Source organism: Thamnophis elegans, chromosome 3, assembly GCF_009769535.1.
Source record: "Thamnophis elegans isolate rThaEle1 chromosome 3, rThaEle1.pri, whole genome shotgun sequence".
In the NCBI taxonomy this organism is placed as follows: Eukaryota; Metazoa; Chordata; class Lepidosauria; order Squamata; family Colubridae; genus Thamnophis; species Thamnophis elegans.
The window spans coordinates 18,353,340-18,380,309 of NC_045543.1; the positions used below are offsets into that span (position 1 = coordinate 18,353,340).

Genomic DNA, 26,970 nt, shown 5'->3' on the forward strand with positions numbered 1-26,970 from the left:
ATTTATATATGTTTATATATGTTTATATATGTTTATATTTATATATTTATATATTTATATATTTATATATTTATATATTTAGATATTTAGATATTTAGATATTTAGATATTTAGATATTTAGATATTTAGATATTTAGATATTTAGATATTTTTATATAAACATATTTAGATATTTATATATTTATATATAAACATATTTATATATAAACATATTTATATATAAACATATTTATATATTTATATATAAATATATTTATATATTTATATATTTATATATAAATATATTTATATATATATATATACATGTATTTATACACACACACGTATACACATACACACATACACACATACACACATACACACATACACACATACACATATATACACATGTACATACACATACACATACACATACACATACACATACACATACACATACACATACACATACACATACACATACACATATATGAAACTTTCTTTTATCAGCAGGGAAGCATTTTCACTAAATGCTAAGACCCCTTAGATCCCAGGATTGCTCTCTAACTTATTTCCTTTTCATCTTTTCAAAAATTGAAGGGAAACCATTGCCCACTAATGTCATGGCCAAAGAAGGCCCCTTTAGATTAAGCATTAAAGAAAACAGACCAACTTTTAAAGTACTTTCATAAAGATCTTCCAGTAGCAAGTATTGTTTTTTCTCTCTCTCGGAAATATGGAGTTCTACCCTGGATTAGTCTAATTGTTTCCTTCAGCAGTTCAACTGCTTTTGTTGTTTCTGTCATAATCCAACAACAATCTGAATTATGATAAAATCAGGACTGTGATGCCCCATGGATAGACCACAATTGGGGCTGGAATTTCCATCATCAAGCAATGTGGTACCTTTGTGTGTTAAGCAGCTCCATTTTTTGACTTTTTGCCTCAGTTGTTAAGCAAATACACCTATCCCCATTGACTTTGCTTTTTGGAAGCTGGCTGGGAAGAGTGAAATCACATGACCCCGGGACTCGCCAAACATCCTAATTTTGATCATGTGACCATGGGGACGCTGTGACAGCTGCAAGTGCCAGGACCAGTCAAAAGTCACTTTTCTTCAGCACCACTGTAACTTCAAACAGTGACGAAACGAACGATCGTGAGTTGAGGGGCTACCCTATCCTGTGGCTTCTTCACATAGAACGCTGATATAGAGATATAATAGCTTGTCACAGCCATAAATATTTCAAATAAACTTTAGACAAACCATTTGCAATATTGGGATTACAGAAAAGGTAAGAGCCAGTTTGGTGTAGTAGTTAAGGCATTAGGCCTGAAATAGACGACTGTGAGTCCTAGAACTGCCTAAGGCACAAAGCCAATAGGTGATTGTTCTGACCCCCCTCGTCCTACACCAACACACACTCTGAGCCAAAGATAAGTTAGTTATGGCATTTAATTAACAGACAGACAGGTCCTTGGCAGCAAACCGGCACAGACAAGCTTGGGCACCAATCCAGCACAGATAAGGCTTGGCAGCAATCCAGCCTGCCAAGCTCACAATAATGTTCTCCGACATTAGTTCCTGCGTTGACTTCTGCAAGGGGAGCATGTGCACAAGTAGTCCTTTTATAGTCTGGGGAGGAGCCTAATGATCACCAGCTGAGTGCAATTACCTCCTGTACTTGCGCAACTGTTCCTGATGCCTATTAGCTCTTCGGTGCCGGGCATCCAGGAACAACTCACTGCTGACCTCAGGCTCACACTCCCTTGTCTCCTCCCCACTGGTCCAAGGCTCAGGCGCCTCCTGGTGGCCAACCAGCCTCTCTGCGCCCTGCTCAGAGTCGGAACCCTGTCCAGGGTCCTCCACATCCTCCAGAGCCGACTCATAGGGCCCCTCGCTGTCAGAGTCTGGTGGCAGCTCCAACAGCTCCTGCTGGGCCACAACAGGTGATCTTAGGTTAGTCAAACTCTCTGAGCCCTAGCAAAGAGGCAATGGCAAACCACTTCTGAAAAACTTTGCCAAGAAAACTGCAGGGACTTGTCCAGGCAGTCTCCAAAAATTAGACATGACTGAACAGGAATTAAACAAAAAACAGAAAAACAGAAAAGGCACTATGAATAAGACATGAGAAGCCAATGTAGTAGTAGCAATAGCCATCTCTGCAAGCGAGCAGGGCATTTTAAAATAAAGAGGCATGCTTCAATACCACATAGCCAACCTAAACACTTCAATGCATTAAAGCAGCAAAGATTAAATTCTGGAGCGCTTTCAGGAGGCAACTGGACTTTCTTGTTTTTTCTTCGAAGACGTTTTGCTTCTCATCCAAGAAGCTTCTTCAGCTCTGACAGGATAGTGGGGAATGGAAGGATTATTCTACCCTGTCAGAGCTGAAGATTTTGCTTCTTGGATGAGAAGCAAAATGTCTTCGAAGAAAAAACAAAAAACTCCAGTTGCCTCCTGAAAAAGCACCTTTGGGACAACCATGACCTGGATGACTGAGAATCTATACAGACTTTTAATGCATTCTGGAATTCTTTGTAGCCCCATTCACAGCTGCTCTGCCCTGGTTCATGAAACTGGGGGGGAGGAAAAGGGGGGTCTTAAGAATAGAGCAGCCGCAGCATTCCAAGTACTGCACAGCTGCCTCTTCCATAGTAATGCATTGGGGTATTTTCTCTCCCCCCACCCAAATCTAGCCCATTTTAAATCTTTGTTTTGTTAGGTTTTTCTTTCCCCTACAAATTAGGTCCTGTTCCGTCCACAGGGTGCTTAGATCTGGCCCACCATGCCTCTGCCAGTGAAAATGGAGCTTGGGAAGGCAGCCCTCCCGAGCTCCATTTTCACTGGCAGAGGGTTGCAGGAGGCTGTTGCAGCTGAAGACGAAGCTCAGGAGACTCTTTTTGCTGGCAGAGCACTCGGGCCACCACACGTCTACTCAAAAAGAAGTGATGTCAAGCTGGCCAGCCCCATGGCCAGCCCCCCCATCCCCCCAAGGTCAAATACAACCCTGATGTGGCCCTGAATGAAATCAAATTTGACATCGCTGTTCTAAAGAAAACAATTGCTGAAAACAATTCAGGCTTTTGTTTTTTATACCCGTTATACCTCATTAGTAAATTAATTTCCCTAGGGTTAATTAATCCTTAAAATATATATATATATATATATATATATATATATATATATATATATATATATATATATATATATATATATATATATATATATTTATTATATATATATATATTGCATAAAAACACAGAGATCGTACTCCAATGAACTCTGAGATAAAAGCAAAGCTTAACAGATTCTTCCCTAAATTGGGAAGGAAAAAAATAACAATAATTTACACCGACTATTCCCAGTTTAAATTCCTCAAACACTTTTTATAGAAGCTAATAGCAAATTAATATTATTAAATCTTGACAGATTTCAATAAAGCAATTAGGAAAAGTAGGTGAAATCTAATTAATTCTGCAACCCAGGATCTCCCATCTATCTCTTCTCCCCCCAAATTAGGATGGGCTTGCATAGTGGCTTATAAAACTTTACATTTAAGCATCAAAAAATAGGTATAATAGATTGTGCAGGAAAGAAACCCAGCTTGATGGCACCTCATTGTTGTATGTCAGCTACAGTATGATCCATAAAGAATGGAAGGTAGATTATGCACAGAAGATAATACGAAATATATCCAGTTGCTCTATCCTCATCAAAATAAGGAATTTTCTTCTTCAGTTACTCTTATTCATTTATTCAGTCACCCCTTTTCAATTTAACTCACTTCACAGGTTGTTGTGGGCAAACTAGGAGGTGGAAGGTGTATTGGATATTTTCATCACCTTGATTTATTTGTAAAATCAGCTAAGGCAGGACACAAATGAATAAAAAGTTCTTACATTATCTTTCAAATCTTCTTAGACCACAAGAACAGACTAGAAAACGCAATACCAAGAAAAGTTAAAAGGTTCAAAAATAAGAGCACAGTAATAAAAATTATACATAACCCAGTCTTATGAATCTTTATTAAGGGGGAAAAAGTATCCAGGTTTCTGTGACATTTCCTCCCAAATAAATATGCATAGGATTGCAGCCAAGCATTCCTATCCTATTACTTTCTACTCTGAAGTAAGGGTAGCCAAATCTGTCAAATTTAGTTTCTCTGAATTGCTCATTTTTCATTCCACCCTGTTTCCTCATGCAATTTCCAAACAGCCAGCTTAAAAAATATGTATACATTCGGTCGACCTTTTTCTGATACACAGTTGTTTATTTCTTACAAGTTAGTCCAATGTATACATTTTTGAAGGCTAATTTTTTGAACATTTCTCTACCAGTACATGTATTTTCTATTCCTTTTTAACAAGGAAACACCGTTACAGAGTTTTAAGAAACAGCGAGAGTTAATTATCATCTAGTTCACATATTTATTCAAAAAGAGGTTATTTTAATCCATATTCGTCCCGAACAAAAAGTTGTTCCCATTGCAACTTCAAAATACAGTGATTTACTGTTAAGTGAGGTCACATAGAATGAGCCTCATACTGCAATTCATTATTGCAGTATGAGGCTCAAAAGGAAAGCCTATTGAATTAACTAAGGTGTTTTTTTGGCCAAACACCTGAATTATTTGTAGGACCACAGCCTACATTTTAAAAATTGCTGTTTCTAAGGTTCTCATTTCATTAACATGTTTGCAACCATTCAGACAACAGTCCTAAACACAGCAAAGTTTAGATTAATTGCACTTAGGTCAGTATGTTCTACTTCCAAATGACCATGTATGCAACTGAATAGCTAGACCAGTGTTTCTCAACCTTGGCAACTTGAAGATGTCCAGACTTCAACTCCCAGAATTCCCCAGCCAGCATCCGCTTTGATGGCATCCAAACATTGTGTTTTTTGGCATCCGCTGGCTGGGGAATTCTGGGAGTTGAAGTCCGGACATCTTCAAGTTGCCAAGGTTGAGAAACACTGAGCTAGACAAAGGTTCTCAACTCTGAAATTAGTAATCCCAAAATGAATGAAACACTCAATCCTGACTTGTTTTTCAGCTATGGTTAAACATCTGCCCAAATAAACAGTGGTCTACTAAAATCTTTATAAGCTCTATCAATGTTGTATTAAATCAGATACCACGGCAGTTTCGTGGCAGCTATGCTACTCAAGAGCATTACGGTTTCTTTCTGATTCAGCATTCAGGGCTGAATAAGGGACCACATCATTTCCAGCTGCAGCTAAACTACAAATGTTCTTACATTCTACAAATGTAGAAGACAAATGACTCCAACCCATGATCTAAAGTGAGCAGATTGCCTCACTCACCACTCCCGTTAAATTTCGTCCCTCTCCTACGAATGCTTTTCATTTCCTTGACAATCCCAGGAAAGCAACCTGAAAACTTGCAAATTCATCTTACAAATTTATCAGAAATTCACTTCTTGATCAAATGTATGAATTACAGGTCCAAAAGCATCATTGGAAGAGAATGCAAATACTTTTTTTGGGGGGGAGCCTCCACAACTGGGTGATATAGCACTTCATGCTCACTGGGTAGAAAATAAACTCACTGTACATTTCTGCACTTGAAATAAGTATTGCTAACCCATCTGTAGTGACTATCATTGCCAGGTGGGTATTAGTTTGGTACAAAGTAGATATCTGTAGAAAAATTGGGAATGATAGGATAATGGATGACTTAAATGTTAATAGATACTATTTGTGTAATAGCAATAGCACTTAAGACTTATATACCACTTCACAGTGCTTTACAGCCCTCTCTCAGTGGTTTACAGAATCAGCATATTGCCCCCAACAATCTGGGTTCTCGTTTCACCAACCTCAGAAGGATGGAAGGCTGAGTCAACCTTGAGCTGGTCGGGATCAAACCCCTGGCAGTGAGCAGTGAATTATCCTGCAATACTGCATTCTAACCACTGCATCACTACAGCTCTAATATACAGTCACTTTCTGATTTGTTCCACTCTAGTTTCAGATGATGATGTTATCCATTCAGTTGTGTCCAATTCTTGGCAATTCAATATAGGCCAGGTGTCTCTACATCTTCCAATCTTGCACTTCTTCTTTGAGTTTTTCTGTGCTCTGGCTGGTGTCAGCTTCGATGGCGTCCAAACACTGTGTTTTTTGGCGACATGGTTTCTTTTTACGGCTAACTTTTCCAAATATAATTGCTTTCTCCAGTGAATTTCCCTGCCTGACATGGCCAAAGTAAGACACCTCATTTTAAGGGAGATACAAATTCTGTTTGTGATCGCCACTGGCAAAAAAGAGACTCAAGCACTCTTCTTTCCCAGCCACACACATACAGATTTGAAAATAAAAAAGCCTGTGCTGGCATCAATATATGTGTTGTTGTCTTTTATGACTCTGTACATATGGAAAGGGATTGGAGGATATTTAATCCTCCTTCACCTTCACATGATGGATTCAGTAAAGGTTAAGTCCCCCACCTATCAAGCTAAAATGAAGTAAATGCTACAGTAAAGAAAACCCACTACTATAACAACAATTATAACTGTATTCATGGGAGCGTCTGACAAGTTTCAGAGCTTTCCTAGCAGCTTTCAGAAGAGCAGCTGGGACGATGTTGCAAAGAAATAACTCAGCCACAATAAGGTGCTGTAATGTTACATTGACTAGTCTTCAGGGGATAGGCATTCACACTGTTATAAAGCTCTTTGCAAGATCAATCATTACACTAACAATGTTTGTATTGATTATCTAGACTGGAATTGCTATTGGTGCCATTGTCTCACTTCCGCTTAAATGAGTCACAGATGGGGGTCTATTTTTTTAGCTTACAATTCTGGAAGGGGGCTCTTAAATCAACACAAAGCATTAGAGACAGAGACATATAAAAATAGCGAATGAAAGTGACTAAAAAGTGAAAGTTACCTCTGTTCAGTCATATCCAACTCTAGGGGGCGGTGCTGGCCTCCATTTATTAGCTGAGGAAGTCAATGTTGTCTGAAGACATTGCTGTGGTCATGTGGCCAGCAGGACTATGTGCCGAAGCACCGCAAACGCTGTTACCTCCCCACTGAAGTGGTACCTATTTATCTACTCACATTTACATGCTCTCAAACTGCTAGATTGGCAGGAGCTGGGCAAAGAACAGGAATTCACTCCTTTGTGCAGTGCACTCGGGCTTCAAACCCAAACTGTCAGTTTTCCAGCTGACAAGCTCAGTATCTTTAACCACTGAGCCATCGCACCCCTCCTGAAAAAGACTAATTATCCTTAAAACATTTGGAGCCATGTTTTTCTTAACTTCGGGGCTGAGTAAGTCCTTTAAAATTATTGAAACTTGCTGCCTCCATATACGATAGAAATACAACTCCCAGAATTCAAAGCCAGTGTTGGAATTCTGGGGTCCTAACACAAGTAGAGTAGCTGCAGATTGGGGAAGTCTGATTTAAAATGATAGGTATATTTTGGCAACCCCTCGGCTAAATGTATTATACAAAAATAACAGATCAGGATTTCATAGAGTAATCTGTCTGTCTTTGGGGAGAAATTTGGCAAGTTGCAAGACAAACACAAAACTGAACAGAAGGGAGAGGATGCCATAAAAAATATGACTGACCTGTATGCCAGCAACATCATAAAAGTAAAGTCTCCTTCAAGTTGAACTCAACTCCTGATGACTTTAAAAACACATCCATGTAGCTTTCTTGGCAACAACACAGAAGTGCCTTTTTCTGAGGGTTTTTTTTTTTAATTTCCCAGTCTAGCCCAATCCCTTGGGATTTCCTAGTGGCCTTCCATCCAAGTGACTGACTTAAGTCTTATTCTGCCTTTTTTTGAGATCAGCCAATCAGTCAAGGACAGCTATCTACAGTACCTGGCTAACAACCAACTCTTCCAATTTTCTCACAAATTAAAATAGGGATATATTTTCCAGCACTCTCCAACCACAGATATCCACCAAATCATCGCTTTTTTCATTGCTGAAAAAAACTTGCATAAAGTGTCTGCTTTATTTAGTTATCATAAAATAATTTGTTCTTGCCTGATTTGAAAAACCAGAGTTAATGTGAGTTCTCATTAATGGTATATAGATAGTCCTGGAGTTACAACTTGTCCAGGCAGTCACCAAGAGTCAAGATTGACTAGAAGGCATTTAAAAAAAAAAAAAGCTCTTGATATAGAAGGGTATGCCCATTCATCCATTCCCAAACATTCTGTGAAAACAAATCAGTTTTTAATAAATTCAAGAAAGCCATCAAAGTGGACACTAAATTAGCCTAAAAAGAGACTATTTGTTAAAATAAGAACAACAAAAGAAAAGCATTATCTGCCAGTCCCTGCTTCCTTCACCCCTCATAAAAAAGGGGTGGTATTCACTTATTTTCCCTATTGGTTCACAAATGTGAGCACCTGTCCACGCATGTGTTTAACCTTCCAGCATGCGCTTTGATTGCGCACGTGGCTTGCACGCATGTGTGTGGCTTGAAAATGTGCCCAAATAGGACAGAATACAGCCAGGGCGGGCCCACTCACGATTTCTACTGCCGATTCGGGTGAACCGGTTCAAACCTGCTGAACACCGCCTCTGCTCATAAACACATGCACCAAACAGGCCAATTCTAGGACAAATAGGCAATCCTGTAGATAATTAGAAGCCAAGCTGTATCTGACTCCGTAAGTTAAAATTTTCACCCTGAATTGCATCCAGAAAGTTATTGGTAACCCATGGAGAGTCTGCAGCACCAGTCTTAACCAGTTACCTTACAAAGATATAATGCCCTGTTCAGGCCATAAGGCAATATGACTGATAATAAATAAATAAATGCTCTTTTGTCTGGTTATTCTGTAACCTAATAAAGAACAAAATAATATCTATTAGAATAAGTAAATATCTGGTGAACATCAGTGCTACGAGTGCCGCTCTGCTTATGTTAGGACAACATCCCAGAACTGCACATTTCTATGAACACTACATCAAAAAACAGAGACATGTCACTTCTGTTTGTTTCTTTAAAAAATTAGCATCCTAGCATGCTCTAAGGTGCATTTCTGTGTAATGCATTATATGCGACTACAGTTTGGTTACACTCTGGAGAGAAGTGAACTGAATACATAGGAATGACAATTCTAGCAGCTCTTGGTTATACTTGAAGAAAACAATTCCCAAAGGCCAAAAAAAAAAAGGAGTTGTGATTTTATTGGAGACAAGAATCAGAAAATACATCTGATCAGTAGAAGTGGATAGAATTGATAAAGTTTCTCTGTTCTCCACACACGTCACAAGCATAATGGGCAATAAAAGGACAGAAAGAAACAGTCTCTCATTTGGGGATATCTCATGTTTTGATGAACGCATTAAGATAGGTGGAAAGTACCCGTCAGACCGTACCAAGCCTGCTTTTAGGCTCAGCTGCAGCAACAAAGCTGCATGTAGGACTTGGCACTTCACACCTCCCTGTTGGCTCCATGCCACAACATGCCTCCTGGGACTGGCACATACATCCAGTTCCTCTTTCCAAAGCTGGCCTCTAAAATTAGGCAATCTGACGATCTCATAATTCACTTTAGTGCTGCCACTAAGTAGTTTCAAGAAAGAAAGAAACAACATCCACTCGTATTTCTACAAAGGCCCATTTCACACTGACCCGGGACAATTTTGGGTGACAAGTGGGGGCTCTTTCACATGTTGCATTCTTACTGTGCACATGTAATGCCTGATAAAACGAATGTAATCCAGGCAGGAGCCCAACCCATTTTTAAAGACATAGATGCATATGACAAGCCAGCTGGCTATCTCTGCTCTGTGATGTGTCTGCCTCTTTAAAAACCTATCTTGGCCTCCTCTCCTCTTGTATGAAATGGTTCTCAGGCTGGCCCATTTCTTAGATATGTGTCATTGCATCTGTGGGGACAAAAACATTACCATTCGACATCAATGGGCCAAAAGCCAACGTTCAAAATAGAATTCTTCTAGGAAAGTGCTCCTTTCCCCACCCCACCCCCCCACCCCTTAGTTTCTTGAAAGTATCTGCAAAAATGCAAAACAAACCAACTTAAATAAAGAATGAACTCCTAGGAGCACAGATGTTTCAAATAAGATGATTACGGCACATTTTAAATGGTTGCTGAACCTTTCAGAACAGGATCCAAGGTGATGGTAATTGAGTCCTTCCCTCTAACCCAGAGAATCCTGGGAGGTCCTGCTTGCTTGGCTCTCTGTGGTTCAATGGAGCAGCCTGCCTTGTTCACCCCTGCTTCTAATTCCTGCTGCTGCCCACTTATTCCTCCCCGACTTCTTTGTGGCCAGTTTCAAAGAAAAACCCTGCCAAATACCCACACCACTGAAATGTGCTCAGAGAAATGGGGGTGAGGATTGTCACAGGGAGAACACCGGCCCAGATGCAAACTTCCCTGCTTGTCCTTGTTCAGTTCTGGGTCCCCCCTGTGAAAGCACAGCTGCCACCGCGAGTGATCGTTATTATGTTGAGGTCATCACTGCCCCCAGGCTAACTTTATGAAAATAAATGGTTGGGAAGATGTAGGATAGGGGGTAAAGAGGGATGGGGGAGAGAGAAGGTCTTTTAAAAGTTATTTTGTCCTACTGCGACTCTGAAGGGAAGACGAGTGCAAGCAGAAACATTTGGCTTGAAAGAGAAAACTGCGATCCCTTCTGGTTCCACTAAATAAATTACAGATCGGAGTCGCAGTTCAGAGAGAGCTGTTTGGTGATCCAGAACTGCCAGGCTGCTTGTGGACAGCTAACTCTTAGGAAGAAGTACTAATTTCTAAATAGTTTTCATTGAACTGATGCTTGCAGAAAAGGAGGCTTGTCTTTGGCTAACCAATCTCTTAGGCTCAGTATTACCTTCATGTGTTGATTTCTTCACTATGGCAATTTCTTTCTTTTTTTCTTAAGTATCTTATGCATTATGAATAGAAGGAAGAACTAATCTACTGCCCCTTCCTTTTCTATCCCTTATTCTTTCTAAACTGGCAAACATGGAGGACATCTTGAGAGTCTTCCTTCCAGGACATGGATTAATCCAGAGGCGATATTCAGCTGGTTCTATCCAGTTTGGGCAAACCGGTAGCAGTGGCGGCTGAAGGCCCCACCCACCCGCCTGGACGTCATCATATCCTGTTTTTTAACGTTCTGCGTATGCGGGGGCGCTCACATTTGCGAACCAGTAGTGAAGGTAACTTGATTTCACCCCTGGATTAATCTCACAAACTCCATAATCAGATTTGCTCAGTCACAGGCCTTCCAAAATGCTAAATCTTGGTAACAATCTACAAGATCATTCAATAAAGAGCTCAGACTTTCTTTTCCATTTTATTTCTTGATTCAGTCCACAACATCTCTAGAATCCTTTTTTTTAACTATCTGAGCCTCCAAGAATCATGCACTGACCAATTCATAACATTACCATTTTCTGCATTCCCCCCACCCCCGAAAAATAGAAAGTATAATCCCTCAGACTTCCTTTATCTAAAATAATAAAGAAAGTATAATCCCTCAGACTTCCTTTATCTAAAATAATAAAGAAAATAAACACCAACTTCCAAAACCTACCTTGAAAAACCAGGCATTGCCCACTTAAATGTGGACATCCTATCCACACTCCAAAATGTTGCCCATCCCTGTCTTCAGGGGCTACTATTAGTCACTGGAGATACTGCTGGGTTACAAGAACTAATGGACTGGCTCACTACGAGGCAACTTTATATGTTGAGAAATATTTCCATTATATAGAAGGATTTAGAAAGCTTTACTTAATCTTATTTGCATGCATGGTTGAAGAAACTTACTAGCAGAACTCTTCCTTTCTCGTTGCAACCCCTACTTAAATTACTTTTTCTAACACAGAGATTAGCCTCACAATATAAAATCACAGCATCAGCAGAATCAAGCTCCTAGGGGAGCGTTAACACATGCAACACCCCACCTGCAGCTTGTCGTGATTCTATCAAACCAGCCACAGTCTGCTGAACATGTAAGTCAGCTTTTGAAATCCACTTTTGTCTCATAAACTGAGAACGGGAAGTTTCAGAATCAATTTGACTGGCAAAACAAAAACAAAAAATAGTTATGGAGCATTAGAGGAATCTCCTCCAGGAACAAATACTCCAAAAATATAAAGTCTCATACACACACACACACACACAAACAGAGAGAGAGAGAAGGAGGGAGGGAGGGAGAAAGAGAGAGAGAGGGAGAGAGGGAGAGTTTGAGGGCACACTACATTTTTCTGGAGAAAGATCACCTCCTAAAAACTAAAAAGAGAAGAGGTTGGCATTCAAAATGGTAAAAATGAAATGCTGGGCAAACAGGAACAAAAATAAATGTAGCAATGATTAGCATACGTGGTACTTATGAGAAAATTAGAAAATAATCTGAAATATAAAATAACTTCTTCTCTAGCAACATTGTATTGCTAACTAGGGCATACAAAACCTTTGCCAGACCAATTATTGAATACAGCTCATCCACCTGGACCCCACATGGGAGATTAACATGATTGAGCGGGTTCAGAGGTATTTCACTAGTACTCCACTCCTCTACTAACAATAAAATTCTTTATGCCACCAGACTTGAAATTTTGGGCTTGGACAATTTGGAACTGCACCACCTGTGGTCCAATCTAAAATTTTCTATTACAAGGTCTTGCCTGTCAACAACTTCTTCAGCTTCAACCACAATAATAGATGGGCAAACAATAGATACACACTCAAGGTAAACCGCTTCAAACTTGATTGCAGAAAATACGACAGAGTGGTCAACACCTGGAATGCTCTACCTGACTCTGTTGTTACATCCTCAAACCCCCACAGCTTCAACCTTAAACTGTCTACCGTGGACCTCACCCCATTCTTAAAAGGTCCGTAAAGGGGGCATGCATAATAAGCACACCAGTGAGCCTTCCATCCCTGTCCTACCGTCCCCATCTATCTGTATTTACTTCCTTTGTTCATGTTTATGTTCATACCTATACTTGTTATACTTGTACAGTTTATAAAATAAACTGCTTGATAGCAATAGCACTTAGACTTATATACCACTCCATAATGCTTTACAGCCCTCTCTCTAAGTGGTTTACAGAGTCAGCCTATTGCCCCCAACAATCTCAGTCCTCATTTTACCAACCTCAGAAGGACAGAAGGCTGAGTCAACCTTGAGCCAATGGTAGGATTATTAAAAGACATCCAGAAGTTAACACTGAATATGATGCAAGGTTATAAAAGGCAAATAAGCTTTAAAGTTGACAAGCAGAAATACTGCAATCAGGGCTCAGAAAGTCATAGCGGTGAATCAGGTCAATATCTGATACAGGCACCAGACTCTTCTGGCTCTAATGCAATTGAATGCCAGTCATTTATTCAGTGTTATTTTTAAACATTGGATCATTAATGTGTTCCAACATACATTGGGCTATATAAGTTTTGTACACACTTAGCTTTCTTCAGAATGTCGGGAAAGAGACTTAAATAGTATCAGCGGTGGGCTTCAAAACTTTTAGCAAGGGGTTCTCTGCTTGGTTGCTGGGTGGGTGTGGCCATGGTGGGCGTGGCCTAAACGGCCTCCTGCACCACGGCGGGGGAGGGATTTTTGTCCTTCCTGGGCTCCGGAGGCTTTCCTTGAGCCTCCGGGAGCGTGAAAACAGCTTCCCCAGGTTCTGGAGGCCCTCTGGAGACCTGTTTCCAGCTTTCCTGAACTTCCAGAGGCCCATTTTTCACCCTCTCTGAGCCTCCATGAGCGCCCTCCACTTATCTGCATCCAAAACTGGTCGTGTGGGGATTCCTGGGAGGGGTGGGGTGGGGTGGGCAGGGCCAGCCAGGAGTGGGATTTGGGAGTTCTCCGAACTGCACAGAATCTTAACTAGATCTTTCCCATCTTTCCTAAAAAGAAGATGGACTAGGAACTCATAGCAATATTTTTCTCTTGGGGATGACTATCAATCTATGTCCCATCCAGTTATTCCAAGAGACAAAAGAAAGAATCCTCACTTCTGTATTGTGGCTGTATTGTCCACTAGCTGCTGTTAAGATCATCCTTCTCTAATCTGGTATCTTAAGTTGATCAGAATTGATAGTTGAAGTCCATTGCCTCTGGCAAGTACTATATATATAGTGATGGGAAAATGTCTTGGACTAATCCTATCACTTGTTTTTTTCCTTGAAGACTTTTTGCTTCTCATCCAAAAAGCTTCTTTTTGAAAAAAGCACTTTTGGAACTGAAGAAGCTTCTTGGATGAGAAGCAAAAGGTCTTCCAAGGAAAAAACAGTCCAGTTTGCTTTTTTGAAAAAGATGAATTTAAAATTCTGCTATTCCCCAGCAAGATAAGAAGAAGGAAAAAAAATGAGAGCTAGGAAACCATACATTCTATTCCACATAACAGCAAAACCCACCATTTAGCACCTAAGTGTTCAGTTAAGAAGCCGATTAGTTATAATATCTGAGTACAAGTACTTCATAGAAAACTACCTTGCACTATCTTAGTAAACTGGGCCATCAGCTTCAGTATTGTTTACTGTAACTAGATATACTGAGAGTAAACCAGAGACATCCTGCATGCAAAACCTGCCCCCTTTTGAGCTACAGCTTGGATCTGATCAAACTCATTATCCAGAATTTCAAATCAGTCAATTTCACCTCTGCATTCTGTCCTGTTACGTGAATGTCACCTCTCTATAATTTATCATTTGCCCCTTGTTTTGGCTCTCAGGAAACCATTCAAATCCAGAGTTGCATAGCACAATGCTGCCTGGCACACAGGAAACATTAACATTACCTTTCAACATACCAGGCAAGTCCCGTACTTTGAAATAGAATCTCCCAGCCATGAAACACAAATAAAGCCTTTTTCTACCCCAAGCAAGACCAGCCCTGTAAATGAACTGCACACAAAGAGAGAACAAACAGTATAGAATGTCCTCTTGCTTTTGTGTGCTGAAAATCCAGTGTTTCAGCTTACATGCGGCTGCCTCTCCTATCTATTCCATCAGTGTGAGATACCATGTAATGTGAATCTTTTACCTTCCATTTCCCACCCTTTTCCTTTTTAAAAGTCGGTGTGTGCAAGAGAATTAGTCAACCACTTCACATTGTTATAGTCAAGTGGGAAAAGCATTGTACAGAATTGCAAGATTTAAATCTAGTTGATGAATAGGCAGCTACTTTTTAAATAACCTGTCCAGACATAATCCCCCCTCTCCATTCTCCATGATCTAAAAGCACTTCAGGAATACTCAACATCTCACCACTATGAAATATTTGGAGAATCTTTCACATTATCAGTCTAGACATAGCCTGATTAATAACCAATTAAATGGATCCTAGTTTAAAAGCTATCTATCAAAATGATTACCCGACTCAGTTCAATATATTGTTGTAATGTTTTCTGTTTAGAGTTCAGAATCAAACCTACTACAAGAATGTTCCATGGTCGGTTGATGGCAAAAGATTTTTTTTAATGTTTCTAAATAAATCCTAATCGTTTAAGTGTAGCATGATTTTTTAAACGTTGAAGTTACTCAACTCAAGATCAAACTCTCACAAAAATTATGAGTACTTCCAGTGTAAAGTACCACAGTATAATAAATCCTCCACTCCATTTTACTCCTACAACCTACCATATTTGAAATATGTCAGTTCTGTTTTTTTTTAAATGTGACAAATACTTTATGTATGTCATTGGAGGCATGGATTTTTGAATATCAATTTTGGCCCCAGTTAAAATCAGCATCCTCTACATCAGGCCAAGTGAAATAGAGCTGTTTTCCTAGCCATGTTTTCTATCAGCCCCCAATCTGAAACCTAAACAGTATGCAGACCTACCCCAATTTCAGTTTGAACGGAATTCAAATAGACAATCTTAAATGTTTTGCTAGGGGAAACGATGGCACAGTGACTTAATGGTCTTAATGCTGGCCAGAAATGGTCTGCATTCCAGCAGTTCAAGCCCAATTTCATGAGATGGTGTGAGCTCCTGTCACTCGGTCCCTAGTTCCTACCCATTCAGTAGTTTGAAAGTATGCAATGTTGTGAATAGATAAATAGGTACCACTTCAGTGGGGGGGCGGGGAAACTAGCTGTATTTGCATGTGCGGAAAATGGAAGCCGGCATTGGTTCTGACCAGACACAAGGCATCATGACATGAGGCAAGGCAAGGTCAATGGAGGAGCCCAGAAGAGGCAGCAACCCAATCACCACTAGTTAATTGGTGTAAAGCTAGTTCCCCCCTCCCGGTGGTCCACCAAGTACAGACACACAAGCGTTGAACAGAATAAGTTAGCAATCTAGGGCTGTCAGACTGTATTGTGTCCAGCCTGTATAGATTTCCCTGACATTGTAAGATATATAGTGTAAATACCGTATTTTTGGAGTATAAGATGCACCTTTCCCCCCCCCCCAAAAAAAAGGGTGAAAATCTGGGTGCATCTTATACACTGAATGCAGCATTTTTAGCCTCCCAAATTCCCTCAACAAAATGGGCATGCAGATGGTTTGGGAGGACTGCAAAGTATCCTCCTAAAGGCTATGCATGCCCTTTTTGGGGCAAAAACCGGGACAGTTTTCACGAAAAATGGGCCATGTTTGCTCATTTTTGCCCTCCCTCCCCAGTCCCCAGGAGCACTTTGCAGGCCTCTCAAATTCTCTGCATGCCCCATTTTTCACAATGGGAGGTCTGCAGAGTGCACAAACTTTTTTTTTTTAATTTACCTCTTACCTTGGTGTGTCTTATACTCCGGTGTGTCTTATATTCCAAAAAATATGGTCAGTACATTGTTTTGCTAGAGCAGCAAGCATAAACCCTCAATCTTTTCTCGCTCGTCCATTCTTCTTCCAAACACTAAAAATGAGCAACGGCTCCATAGCAAGTCCACATTTTCTAAAATTTTCCTGAACACTGAGAGCTGCAGGATCACCTGGAGAAATTTCCATAGGCCAGAATTTTTAGGCCTCTATTGACAAAATGCAGAGTCGCAGACAAACTCTTGAACTTGAGGGTAAAAGGTAACTAAGATTAATATGCTATACCAATGCAGCCAATGGATTTGAAAATGACCTAGTGAAGTACAGTATGAACCCCATGTATCTTTTTGTCTTTTAAACTAAAATAGTATTACCCTATGCCAGCAGCATGCTACCATATCTCTACTAGATAATCTTAGGGGCTCAGAAGACTGAACTATAAAACAAAGGCATAGGGATGCAGATTGCCCAGCCCTGCCATATACACATATGTGCAGGTTGTCCTCGAATTACGTCCACAATTGAGCCCAAAATCTCTGTTGCTAAGTGAGAAATTAGTTAAGTGGGTTTTGCCCCATTTTATGACTTTTACAGCCTCAATTGTTAAGTGGATCCCTGCAGTTGATAAGGTAGTAACTCGGTTGTTAAGTGAATCTGGCTTCCCCATTGACTTTGCTTATAGGGTGGTCATAAAAACTGATCACACGACCTTGGGACACAGCAACAGTCACAAATAGGAGTCAGTTGCCAAGTAGCCAAATTTTGATCACATGATCACAGGGATGCTTGCAAAAGTCATAACTGTGAAAAACGGTCGTAAGTCCCTTTTTTGCCCCAATTTGCCTCATATTTAACAAGCTAATGGTCCTCTCATTTTGGTACTGGGTCACTGTATGTCCATTGTCTTGGCTTATTTTATTCAAGTTTGACCAATCAGAGAAGCTGATGAATCGCCTCCACGCTTTAGGCCTGTGATGGGGAACCTATGGTATCCGTGCCAAAGGTGGCATGCAGAGCCCTCTGTGGGCGGGCACGCCACTGCCAGCTGCTCTTCTGGTTTCCAGCGCAAAAATACAGTCTGAAAACGGCCAGAAAACAGCCCCCAACAGCCAAAAAACAGGCATGCACGCACCAGCCAGGTGGTTTTTAGGTTTTCGGTGCTCTGACGCATGCACATGCGTTCCAGTTTGGGCACTCGGTGCCGAAAAGGTCCACCATCACTGCTTTAGGCACACCTAAGAATAGCAGATCAAAGCAAATTCTCTTACCATATTTGTCTCCATCTTCTCCTTTGGCACTAATCCGCCTTCCCAGCACCTGGATATGCTTCCCACTGGTTCTGCTGTAGAGCTGATAAAGTCTGAGCTGCTTCCTGCTGACATCGTCTCTTGCTCGCGTCTGATTTTCCACATGTATCCGAAAATCCACATTTTCTTCAGCAACAAACATCTAGTTTTCAAAACAAGGGGGGAGGAAAACAAACCATGAAGGACGATGCCATTTTTAACGCACAGATGCCAGGTAGCACAGTCGGTATTTTGTCTAACCAACGTTCAGAAGCTCGTAGACATTAAGGTTGGTGCTGGCTATTGGAATCTGCAAGAGCTAACGCTGGTTTGACTTGTTTCGAGAAGGACTGGCTACAATTGTGGGAATATCCTTGAGAAGGAACAGTTCCAGTTAGGGCAGTGTTGGCTCACCTTTTCAGCACCAAATGCGGAAACGAGAGTGCGCACACACATATGTGTGCCAGAAACCAGAAGAGCAGCCACCCAGTGCGCATGTGCCCACCAGGTGGCTGCTCTTCCCATTTCCAGTGCACAGATGCGCGCCAACCACTTGGTCTTCTGATTTCTGGCATGCGTGCATGCATGCATGCAAAGACCACCTGGCCAGTGTGCATGTGCCCACCAGGTGGCTGCTCTTCCCATTTCCAGTGCACAGATGCGCGCCAACCACTTGGTCTTCTGATTTCTGGCATGCGTGCATGCGTGCATGCAAAGACCACCTGGCCAGTGTGCATGTGCCCAAAAGAAACCAGAAGAGCAGCCACCTGGCGCATGCATGTGTGCCAGGCAGCTGTTCTTCCGGTTTCTAGCATTCCCATGCATGTGAAGACCAGCTGGCCGGTGCACCAGAACCGGAAGTGCAATGGGAGACGGCTCATGTGCCCAGAGCACGCCTGCCAGAGTTTCGCCATCAGAGTTAGGGTAACAGTCAGATAAGAGACATCCCATTCCACAGAAGGAATGGGAGTGGAGAAAGCATTTTCCAAGTTCTCTGGAAAGTAAAGGCAGGAAATAGGAGAAGTGTCTTTAGACTTGCAGTATTTTGTATTGATAACCTTAAATAAGGGTCGTGTTAGTAGTCATGGTTTTGGTTTCTTCTCTGGACTACTTTGGCATGCCCTTGGTCTCCAGAACCCCATCACGTTCTCTATTGGAGAAGAGGTTACTAGGTTGAAGCTCCTTTTCATTCCATCTGAAAGCTAAGAGCACACCTTTCATGAAGTTAAGGACACACAGTGTTGAATGACAGTGCCAGGAAGCTACAGGTAGCCCAACTCAAGTCTTATGTTGGCATCCAGTAGTGCATCCTCTTGGCCCCCAGAAAGTCTATTCCTGATCCTTTTGACATCACCATGTTGCGAACTCAAGGAAATCCAGTCCACTCTATACCTACTATATGCCCAGCAAAAAACCAGAGCAACTCCATCCGAAAGCAAACAGAACTATATTTCTGGATGAGCCTAATGATTACAAGTGATTTGGGAAAGAACCACCGCTCATTTATGATGAAATATATGCCTGCTATTATGGAGGAGAAAGAACATGCAAAGTCATCGGTGCCTCTCCCCCAATTTTTAAAATCTATCAAACTTTTATTTGTATCCCATCTTTTGTTCCAGACTCAAGGTACTTCCTCCTCTCCTTTTTCCCCACAACAATCCTAGGCGGACCTGCGAAGGACATTGAAATCTCCTACATTTTTTGATATTCTTGCCAAAATTGTATAGAAGAAAGAAATGCACATACATATATATGAGTGCTATGCAAAGCTCTATCCTCATTTCAGTGATGGGATTCAGCTGGTTCGCACCTATTTGGGAGAACCGGTTTGTAACTTTCTAAGCAGTTTGGAGAACCGGTTATTGGAAGAAATCTTGTTTTATTTTTTTCCCCACTTTACAGGGCTAATCCTGTAAGGAAGGCAGGAAGGAAATATTCTGGTGTTGTTTCTAGCCTTATCTTTAATGCCCTGCTTACAGAAACTGCCTCTCTGGTTAACCCTTATTATATTATAACCGCTAAGGCAAAGCGCCCATCGACGTGAGTTGGCTATAGCCACATTGTCACATGACCACTGAGCTATGCCTACCCAGCTGGTCATTATGGCAGAGAACCAGTTGTTAAACTGGTTGTTTGAATCCCACCACTGCCTCATTTGTCCCCCTTTCTTTTAATGTCACATTTTCTCTTAAGAATGCATAAGCGGTCAAAATGGTAATCCTAGGTAGCCTTGAATATAATGAATATTTTATTTTCATTAGCTGCAAAAGGATAGCAATGCTTTCAACAAATGAATAGGAATCTGAGTGTGGCCTTCACACAAACCATTTGGCTTGGATTATACTACCAAAGCATTTAATAATGTAAAGTATATAAAAAGGGTTCAGCTGTCACTGCTTTTAAAGCAGATTCATTTCTAAAAAATTAAATATTTCTCCGTTTAAACCTCTTCCTGGTTTCAAAGGTGTCCCTTTAATACTCCAAAAACACTTCTTTTAACTTCCAGACACTGCAGCAGCCTAATAGCAATTATTTCCTTTATGACCTTCCAAACATATAAAATTATCTCAGCAACGTCAACATGAAATATCTACGATGTCTCTTTCCATCGTCTGGAAAGTAGGGTAATCACTATTTTGTTTTCATGGTTTGGGCAGATTTCCACTCTGTCAATTAGAAAATTTGCAAAGCCACTTCCTGAGTTCTTTTTTTTTTTTCAGGTGTGTCTTGAAAAATAACAGATTATTTGCTACCATTTTTGTTTCCAATCTTAACTGCAGCAACCGTAATCAGCAAACTGCTGGGTTAAGGTTGCTGATTGAATCAAAGATGGCTAACCTTTTTTTTCACTGCGTGCCAAAAGCGTGCAAGTGTCACAGCGCACATCAACACCCATAATGCAATGCGCAACCCCTCATGTTTCCCCACCCCCTCACACATGTGCCCCATCTCCCCACACACGCGCCCCACTCCCATTGCCCATTTTTGGCTTATAGGTTGATGCAGGAGGTATTTCACGCCCAAAATGGGGTGCGGGGGGCGCATGTGCCATGTCTGTGCCGTGTTTTGGGCCTGGAAGACCTCCTGCACCAATTATGGAAGCCAAAACGGGGTACGGGGGCACTATGTGAGGCCCAAAAATGCAATGTGAGCGCTCCCTCCATGCATGTGCATGCCCCAGATGCACTCCGCCCCCTGAACCTGCGTGGCAGAGACCCGAAGACTAGCTGGCCAGCAGGAGGTGGCGATGGCTGGTGTGCCTGCAAAGAGGGCTCTGTGTGCCACCTGTGGGACCCGTGCCATAGGTTCGCCATCACAGGGTTAGAGTGATCCTATTTAACAATGACACATTTCTAACTACCATAGGCTCACACATACAAATAGTAACCCGTATATTTGTGTGTCTCTCTTCCATCTGAGAGAGAAGAACAACCCCGTGTGTGTCCCACCACCACAAATGCATGGATGACCACTTTGTGCTCCTCCGCCCCCCCCCCCCCACGCATGCACCCCATCCCCCCTCATCTATTTTTGGCTTCCAGGTTGGTGCAGGAGGATTTCCAGGTCCAAAACTGGGTGCAGGGGTATTGCGCAAGGCCCCAAAATGCAATGTGAACATCCCCGTGCATGCACCTCACCCCCACATATGCATGCACCCGTCCCTTGCATGCACCCCACCCCTGCACATGCATGGCAGAGACCCAAGAACAAGCTGGCCAGTTGGAGGTGCATGTGTATGTGCAGTGGAGTTGGGCTGGGGCGACGACTGACATGCCCACAGAGACAGCTCTGCGTGCCACCTATAGTACGCTTGGCATACATTCACCATCATGGTTCTAGACAGTTAGGAAGTTGACACAGATCATAGGTTTTCTTGATTTATATGTCTTCCTAGTGGCATTGGAAATTACTCTCATGCTAACTTTCAGTTAACAGAATGAGATGAAGCCTTCGGCAGTCATCTGTTTCTGGCTTTTAAAACAGAGAAAGGAATATGGTGCAAAACAGGTACAGTTGATTTTTGCAGAAGACAAAAGTGTTGAAGCGCAGAGGAGAATGCAGAGCCAGAAGCAGGAAAAAGGCCAAGCACCTGACAATGAAAGATCAGATTAGTATTGTTTTATTTAGTGTGATGGGGAAAAAATAGTTGAAATTCTGGGAAGAGGTGGGAAGGTGTGAAATTTTTGCACAATATAGTTATGAGATCATGAAAGAGAACGTTCTTTTTTTCCATTGTACGGTATTTTTTTTTGCAGCTTTAGCGATTTCCCACACTTCAGTTAAATCCAGATGGACGGTCTCACGAGGAAACACCTCTACGGTGTTTTTTCACACCAGGAAGCCAGGGCATCCTGGGAATCTGCAGCTTGGCAGGCAAATGAGGAACAGAAAATAGCAGTCCGCCTTCGGTAACCAACAGCAAGTTCATTCTACCCTGAGAATGAGGTAATGGAAACAGAATCTTCTTTTGCAAAGGAGGAAAATAATGGGGAATTAGAGGAGAGATTTCAGCACCGTATTAGCCACAGGTATAGGTTTGGCACAAGCCAACAGTGGTTAAGAATGAAGACAAGAAGCAAAAATGGGATAAAAGGAACAGAGTCGAAGCAATTTGCTCAGATTAAATAAAATCGGGGGGGGGGGGAGGCAGTGGTTAGGTGAACACAACTTGTGAAGTTATTTGACAATACTCAGACACAGCAATCATGCCTCTTAGATGGTACCCTTAAATTACAGAAATCAATCTGCCAGGTTTCTTGGGGTACCAGAAGTTTCAGGAACCCAACCAACGAAAACTTCAGATTGTGAGAGGCGGAGAAATGAAATGACAAGAAACAAGAGATAGGACCTTGTGAGCATAGAACATCTTCTTGGAAAATGGTAATGACACAAGGACACCATTTATTTATTTTTTTGCAAATACAAAAGAACCACTAAATCTAAAAGAGAAACCTCTTGCAGATCTACCTCAAATCATGTGTATCAGCTTCTATAATTTAACGGCACATGTGTCACAAACAGCCAACATATGATTGGTGCAGGAAAGTCAAGCAACAGAGTTAGATTTTGTGATCTTTTCAGAATTAGATGATGTGAGATTTTCACATCATGCCTTTACTCCTACAAAAGGGCAAATAGCATTGAATGCTACATTCAGTTCCAAAGAAAGGATGGAGTTAAAAGGGATCATTAAAATGTAGCATGCTTTCCTTGCAAAATGACTGCTTCAGACTTGAGTATCTTCAGTTAGAACGATCCAGTTAAAAAAGACCTCCATCAGCAGCCAAGTAAGGTTCTCATTCAATACTTATACATGCATCTTACTATTTCTTTTTAAGGTACCTATTGTTATGCAAAGTCCTGGCAAAGAATGAGAACCACAGAAATTAAAGACAGGGAACAAAAATCTAGTTTACATCAACACAGTGCACTAATATATTTCCATTTCTTTTCACTGCAGACCTTCCTTGTTTTCACCTGCCTCACCAATTTCCTTTTGTCTTTAAACTTCTCAGCTTTTTTTCAAAATGTCATCAACACCATCTAGCCATGACTTTCATGTGCCTGCCTGCCTGCCTTTTTTCTTTCCTTCCTTCCTTCCTTCCTTTCCTCCCTCCCTCTTTCCTTCCCTCCTTCCTTCCTTAATCGCTGGAACTTCTGAGCTGTATCACTAGGCACAATTGGATGGAAAGTGTAATTAAATCACACATATATTGATCAATACAATAAACCATTTACTAAATGTTCATTTTATCCTAATATATTTGTTATTTCCATCACATACCAAATTCAGCATGAACCCTCAACTCCATATTTATCTAATGCATTCCATAATAGAAGCTTATTTGCTTTCTGATATACATTCTCTAAATAACAATAAACTTCTCTTTGCCCATTCATATGTTTCTCAGTGAACTGCTGTAGAGCAAAAATCTATTACCTTGCTCTCAAATACTTACTCATTGTTACATCTCATATGTTTTCTGTCAGATTCTGCAATGCTTTCCCAGGGATTCTTAAAGGTATGTTTAAACATACCTGTTGTGGCCCAGCAGGAGCCGTTGGAGCTGCCACCAAACTCCGACAGCAAGGGGCCCTATGAGTCGGCTCTGGAGGATGTGAAGGACCCTGGACAGGGCTCTGACTCCGAGCAGGGCACAGAGAGACTGGTTGGCCACCAGGTGGTCTTGGACCAGTGGGGAGGAGACAAGGGAGATTCCAGAAGCCAGCAGTGAGTTGTTCCTGGATGCACGCCATCGAAGAGCTACTCGTCAGGAACAATTATGCAATTACAGGAGGTAATTGCGCTCAGCTGATGGTCATTAGGCTCCTCTCCAAACTATAAAAAAGACTGCTTGTGACATGCCCTTCTTGCAGAAGTCAACACATTGACTAAAGAGAATGTAACTAACTTGGCAGGCTGCATTGCTGCCAAGGTTTGTCTGAATTGCTGCCAAGGTTTGTCTGAGTTGCTGCCAAGGTCCTTATCTGTTTGTTTGCTTGGCTTTCAGCCACTGAGATTTTGGTCTTGCTAATTAAAGTACATTCCAGTTAAGCTTTCTCGGCATTCGTTACTGGACGGAGGAGGGGGGCAGAACAATACCTTTTCCTTTTTATAAGAGATTCGTAATGGCATTCTTGTAATAATTGAGCATGAACATTAAACGAACTACATAACTAATCACATCAATTGCACCAACAACCTTTGCGGAGTTATCAATCTTCAACATTCTCATCACACTTTTCATCATGTTTAGTCTTGGACAGCTACATTTACATTTATAATATCTAAACATACCTATGACATATACAATATCCAAATTTTCATCGCTGCACTCCAAAAAATCCTTCCAGTAAGCATCAATAACAGGAATCAAAGCACATTAGATGAGGATCCAATTGATTGTAAACTTGGAGAACATTTCAAGGAGTATTGTATCTGACAACATACTAGAACAACTGGACTCCATTCTCCTGAATCAATTAGTCTTTGGCAGTAACACCATCCCCTTACCAATTGTTTGGAATTTTGATATGCAGTATCATCCTACTTGAAAACTTCTCATCACTGTTGATTGTTTCTCTTTGGAGCCAATTTGGAATCTAATTTGAGTTGCTCTGCTACATCATTGATTGGAGTGCTTTTGGGTAAGTGAAATTCAATGACGTTCCCTTGAAAAGTCTTTGTTAATGCAATCTAAGTAAAAAGCACTTAGGAGATGAAACTGAAATTGAACAGGAAGAAGAAGCTGACTGTTGGGACAAACCTCCCTACAGCTGCCAGAATTTAGAAATATGAGATGGGACAGAAATACAAGGGCACCTTTGGAGGATGGAGAGAAGCTGACAGGTCCTCCCTGAATTGGAATGACATTCAAAACAATTATTCTAACCTTTGCTTTATTTTATCACATTTGAACTTAGTATACAATGAATTAAACACCAGGAATATGCTCCATCTTTTAATTTTAACTATTAATACTTCCTACAAATCCTGCATTTTCGTAGAAGTCATATCAGAATATTGATCCATGGGTTCTTTTTTCATCACTCTTTTTTTTAAAATTGACTTCTTTTAAAACTTTGAGCCCATCAAAATACCTTTTACAAAGGCTCCTTCCATGTATTCTCTTGATACACGCTGTAACAGAATGCAATTCAGGCCACAGCAGGATTGTGTTACTACACAAACTTTGAAACTTGATCCATCCTGGAAAGTTCAGTTAGTTGTATACAATAGGCTTAATTGTAAAACATCAAACAACAGCTGTGAACAGCTATGGAAATATGTAAAAGAAATACAAAAAAACAAGGGTAGGTTTATGAACAAACTTCTTTTCCCATCCACCATCGTAACTATTTTACAGAAGAAATGCCTATTCACAAAACAATCTGTGTGATTCTCATAGTTAATAGAGCGTAAGCTTTGAGAATATGGGAAGCTATCAAGCATATTATTAGTATTATTATTCCTCAACTTATGACCAAATTAAGCCCAAAACTTCTGTTGCTAAGAGAAACAGTTGTTAAGTGAATTTTGCCCCATTTTACAATCTTTCTTGGCATAGCTATTAAGTTAATCACTGCAGTTGTTAAGTTACTGCTATTATTAGAGCCATCAGAAATAAAATAAAATAAAATAAAAAGAACAGCCATAATAAATGCCTTTAATTAAGATGCCAGCTATGGTTGTCTTTATGTCCTTCTCAGCCAGCTATAGGTAATGAATATATTATATAATATCTTTGTTTCAGAATATTTAAATGGATTCAGTCTTAGATTTTAATTCCAGTCGTCCACTTGCTAAAATTCCTTTCTTTCAAAATGTATCACGATTTCTCAAAGAATTGCTTATTTGCTTCTACTGTTTTGATTGAATGAAAATTTTCAAAAAGAAAAATACTTGAAGTTGCTTTGTCTTCCTCTAATAACATCACAACATGCTTATACCCCAAGTAAATACATAAGGATGTAATATCAATATTATGGTACCCCACCATAATCCTATCAGAGTTGCTGTTGCCGAAGAAGAGAGGCAGGCATAGTTGTGGTTCCAAAAAATAGAATTAAAGAATAGAATACAAAGCAAATATCTGCCTTTCACCTATCACAATCCATGTTACAGATAGTTGGAATATTGCTTATTTATCTTTGGATGTGTTTGCCTATTAGAAAACTGTAGGGGCTGAAATTTTGTGAATTTTTTTTTTTGGCACAGTCAAAAAAGGTTGGAGAGTTGGCCATACTGTCTAGAGATTAGAAAAAGACAACTCTGGAGGATGTCAGATTAAGGTTGGGTGCTGTAATTCATGACACAGCATGGAACAGGTCAAAGGAGACATAGCAGAAACCAGTAATTCATGTCACAATGGCCAGCTGAGATTACGGTGTCAAATTGGAGGGGAAGGCCACACACTGTGGGTCACTTTCCAATATTTGCCTGGTAAAATA

At 40.8% G+C, this 26,970-nt stretch overlaps 1 protein-coding gene across 1 annotated transcript in view; it reads right to left on the reverse strand.

The window, feature by feature from the left end:
- FGF18 (fibroblast growth factor 18) overlaps nucleotides 1-26,970 on the reverse strand; it is a 139,445-nt gene that overhangs the window by 51,908 nt on the left and 60,567 nt on the right. Inside the window, 1 exon segment of the mRNA XM_032214414.1 lies at nucleotides 17,998-18,178. Within this exon segment, the coding sequence (XP_032070305.1) occupies nucleotides 17,998-18,178 (181 nt within the window).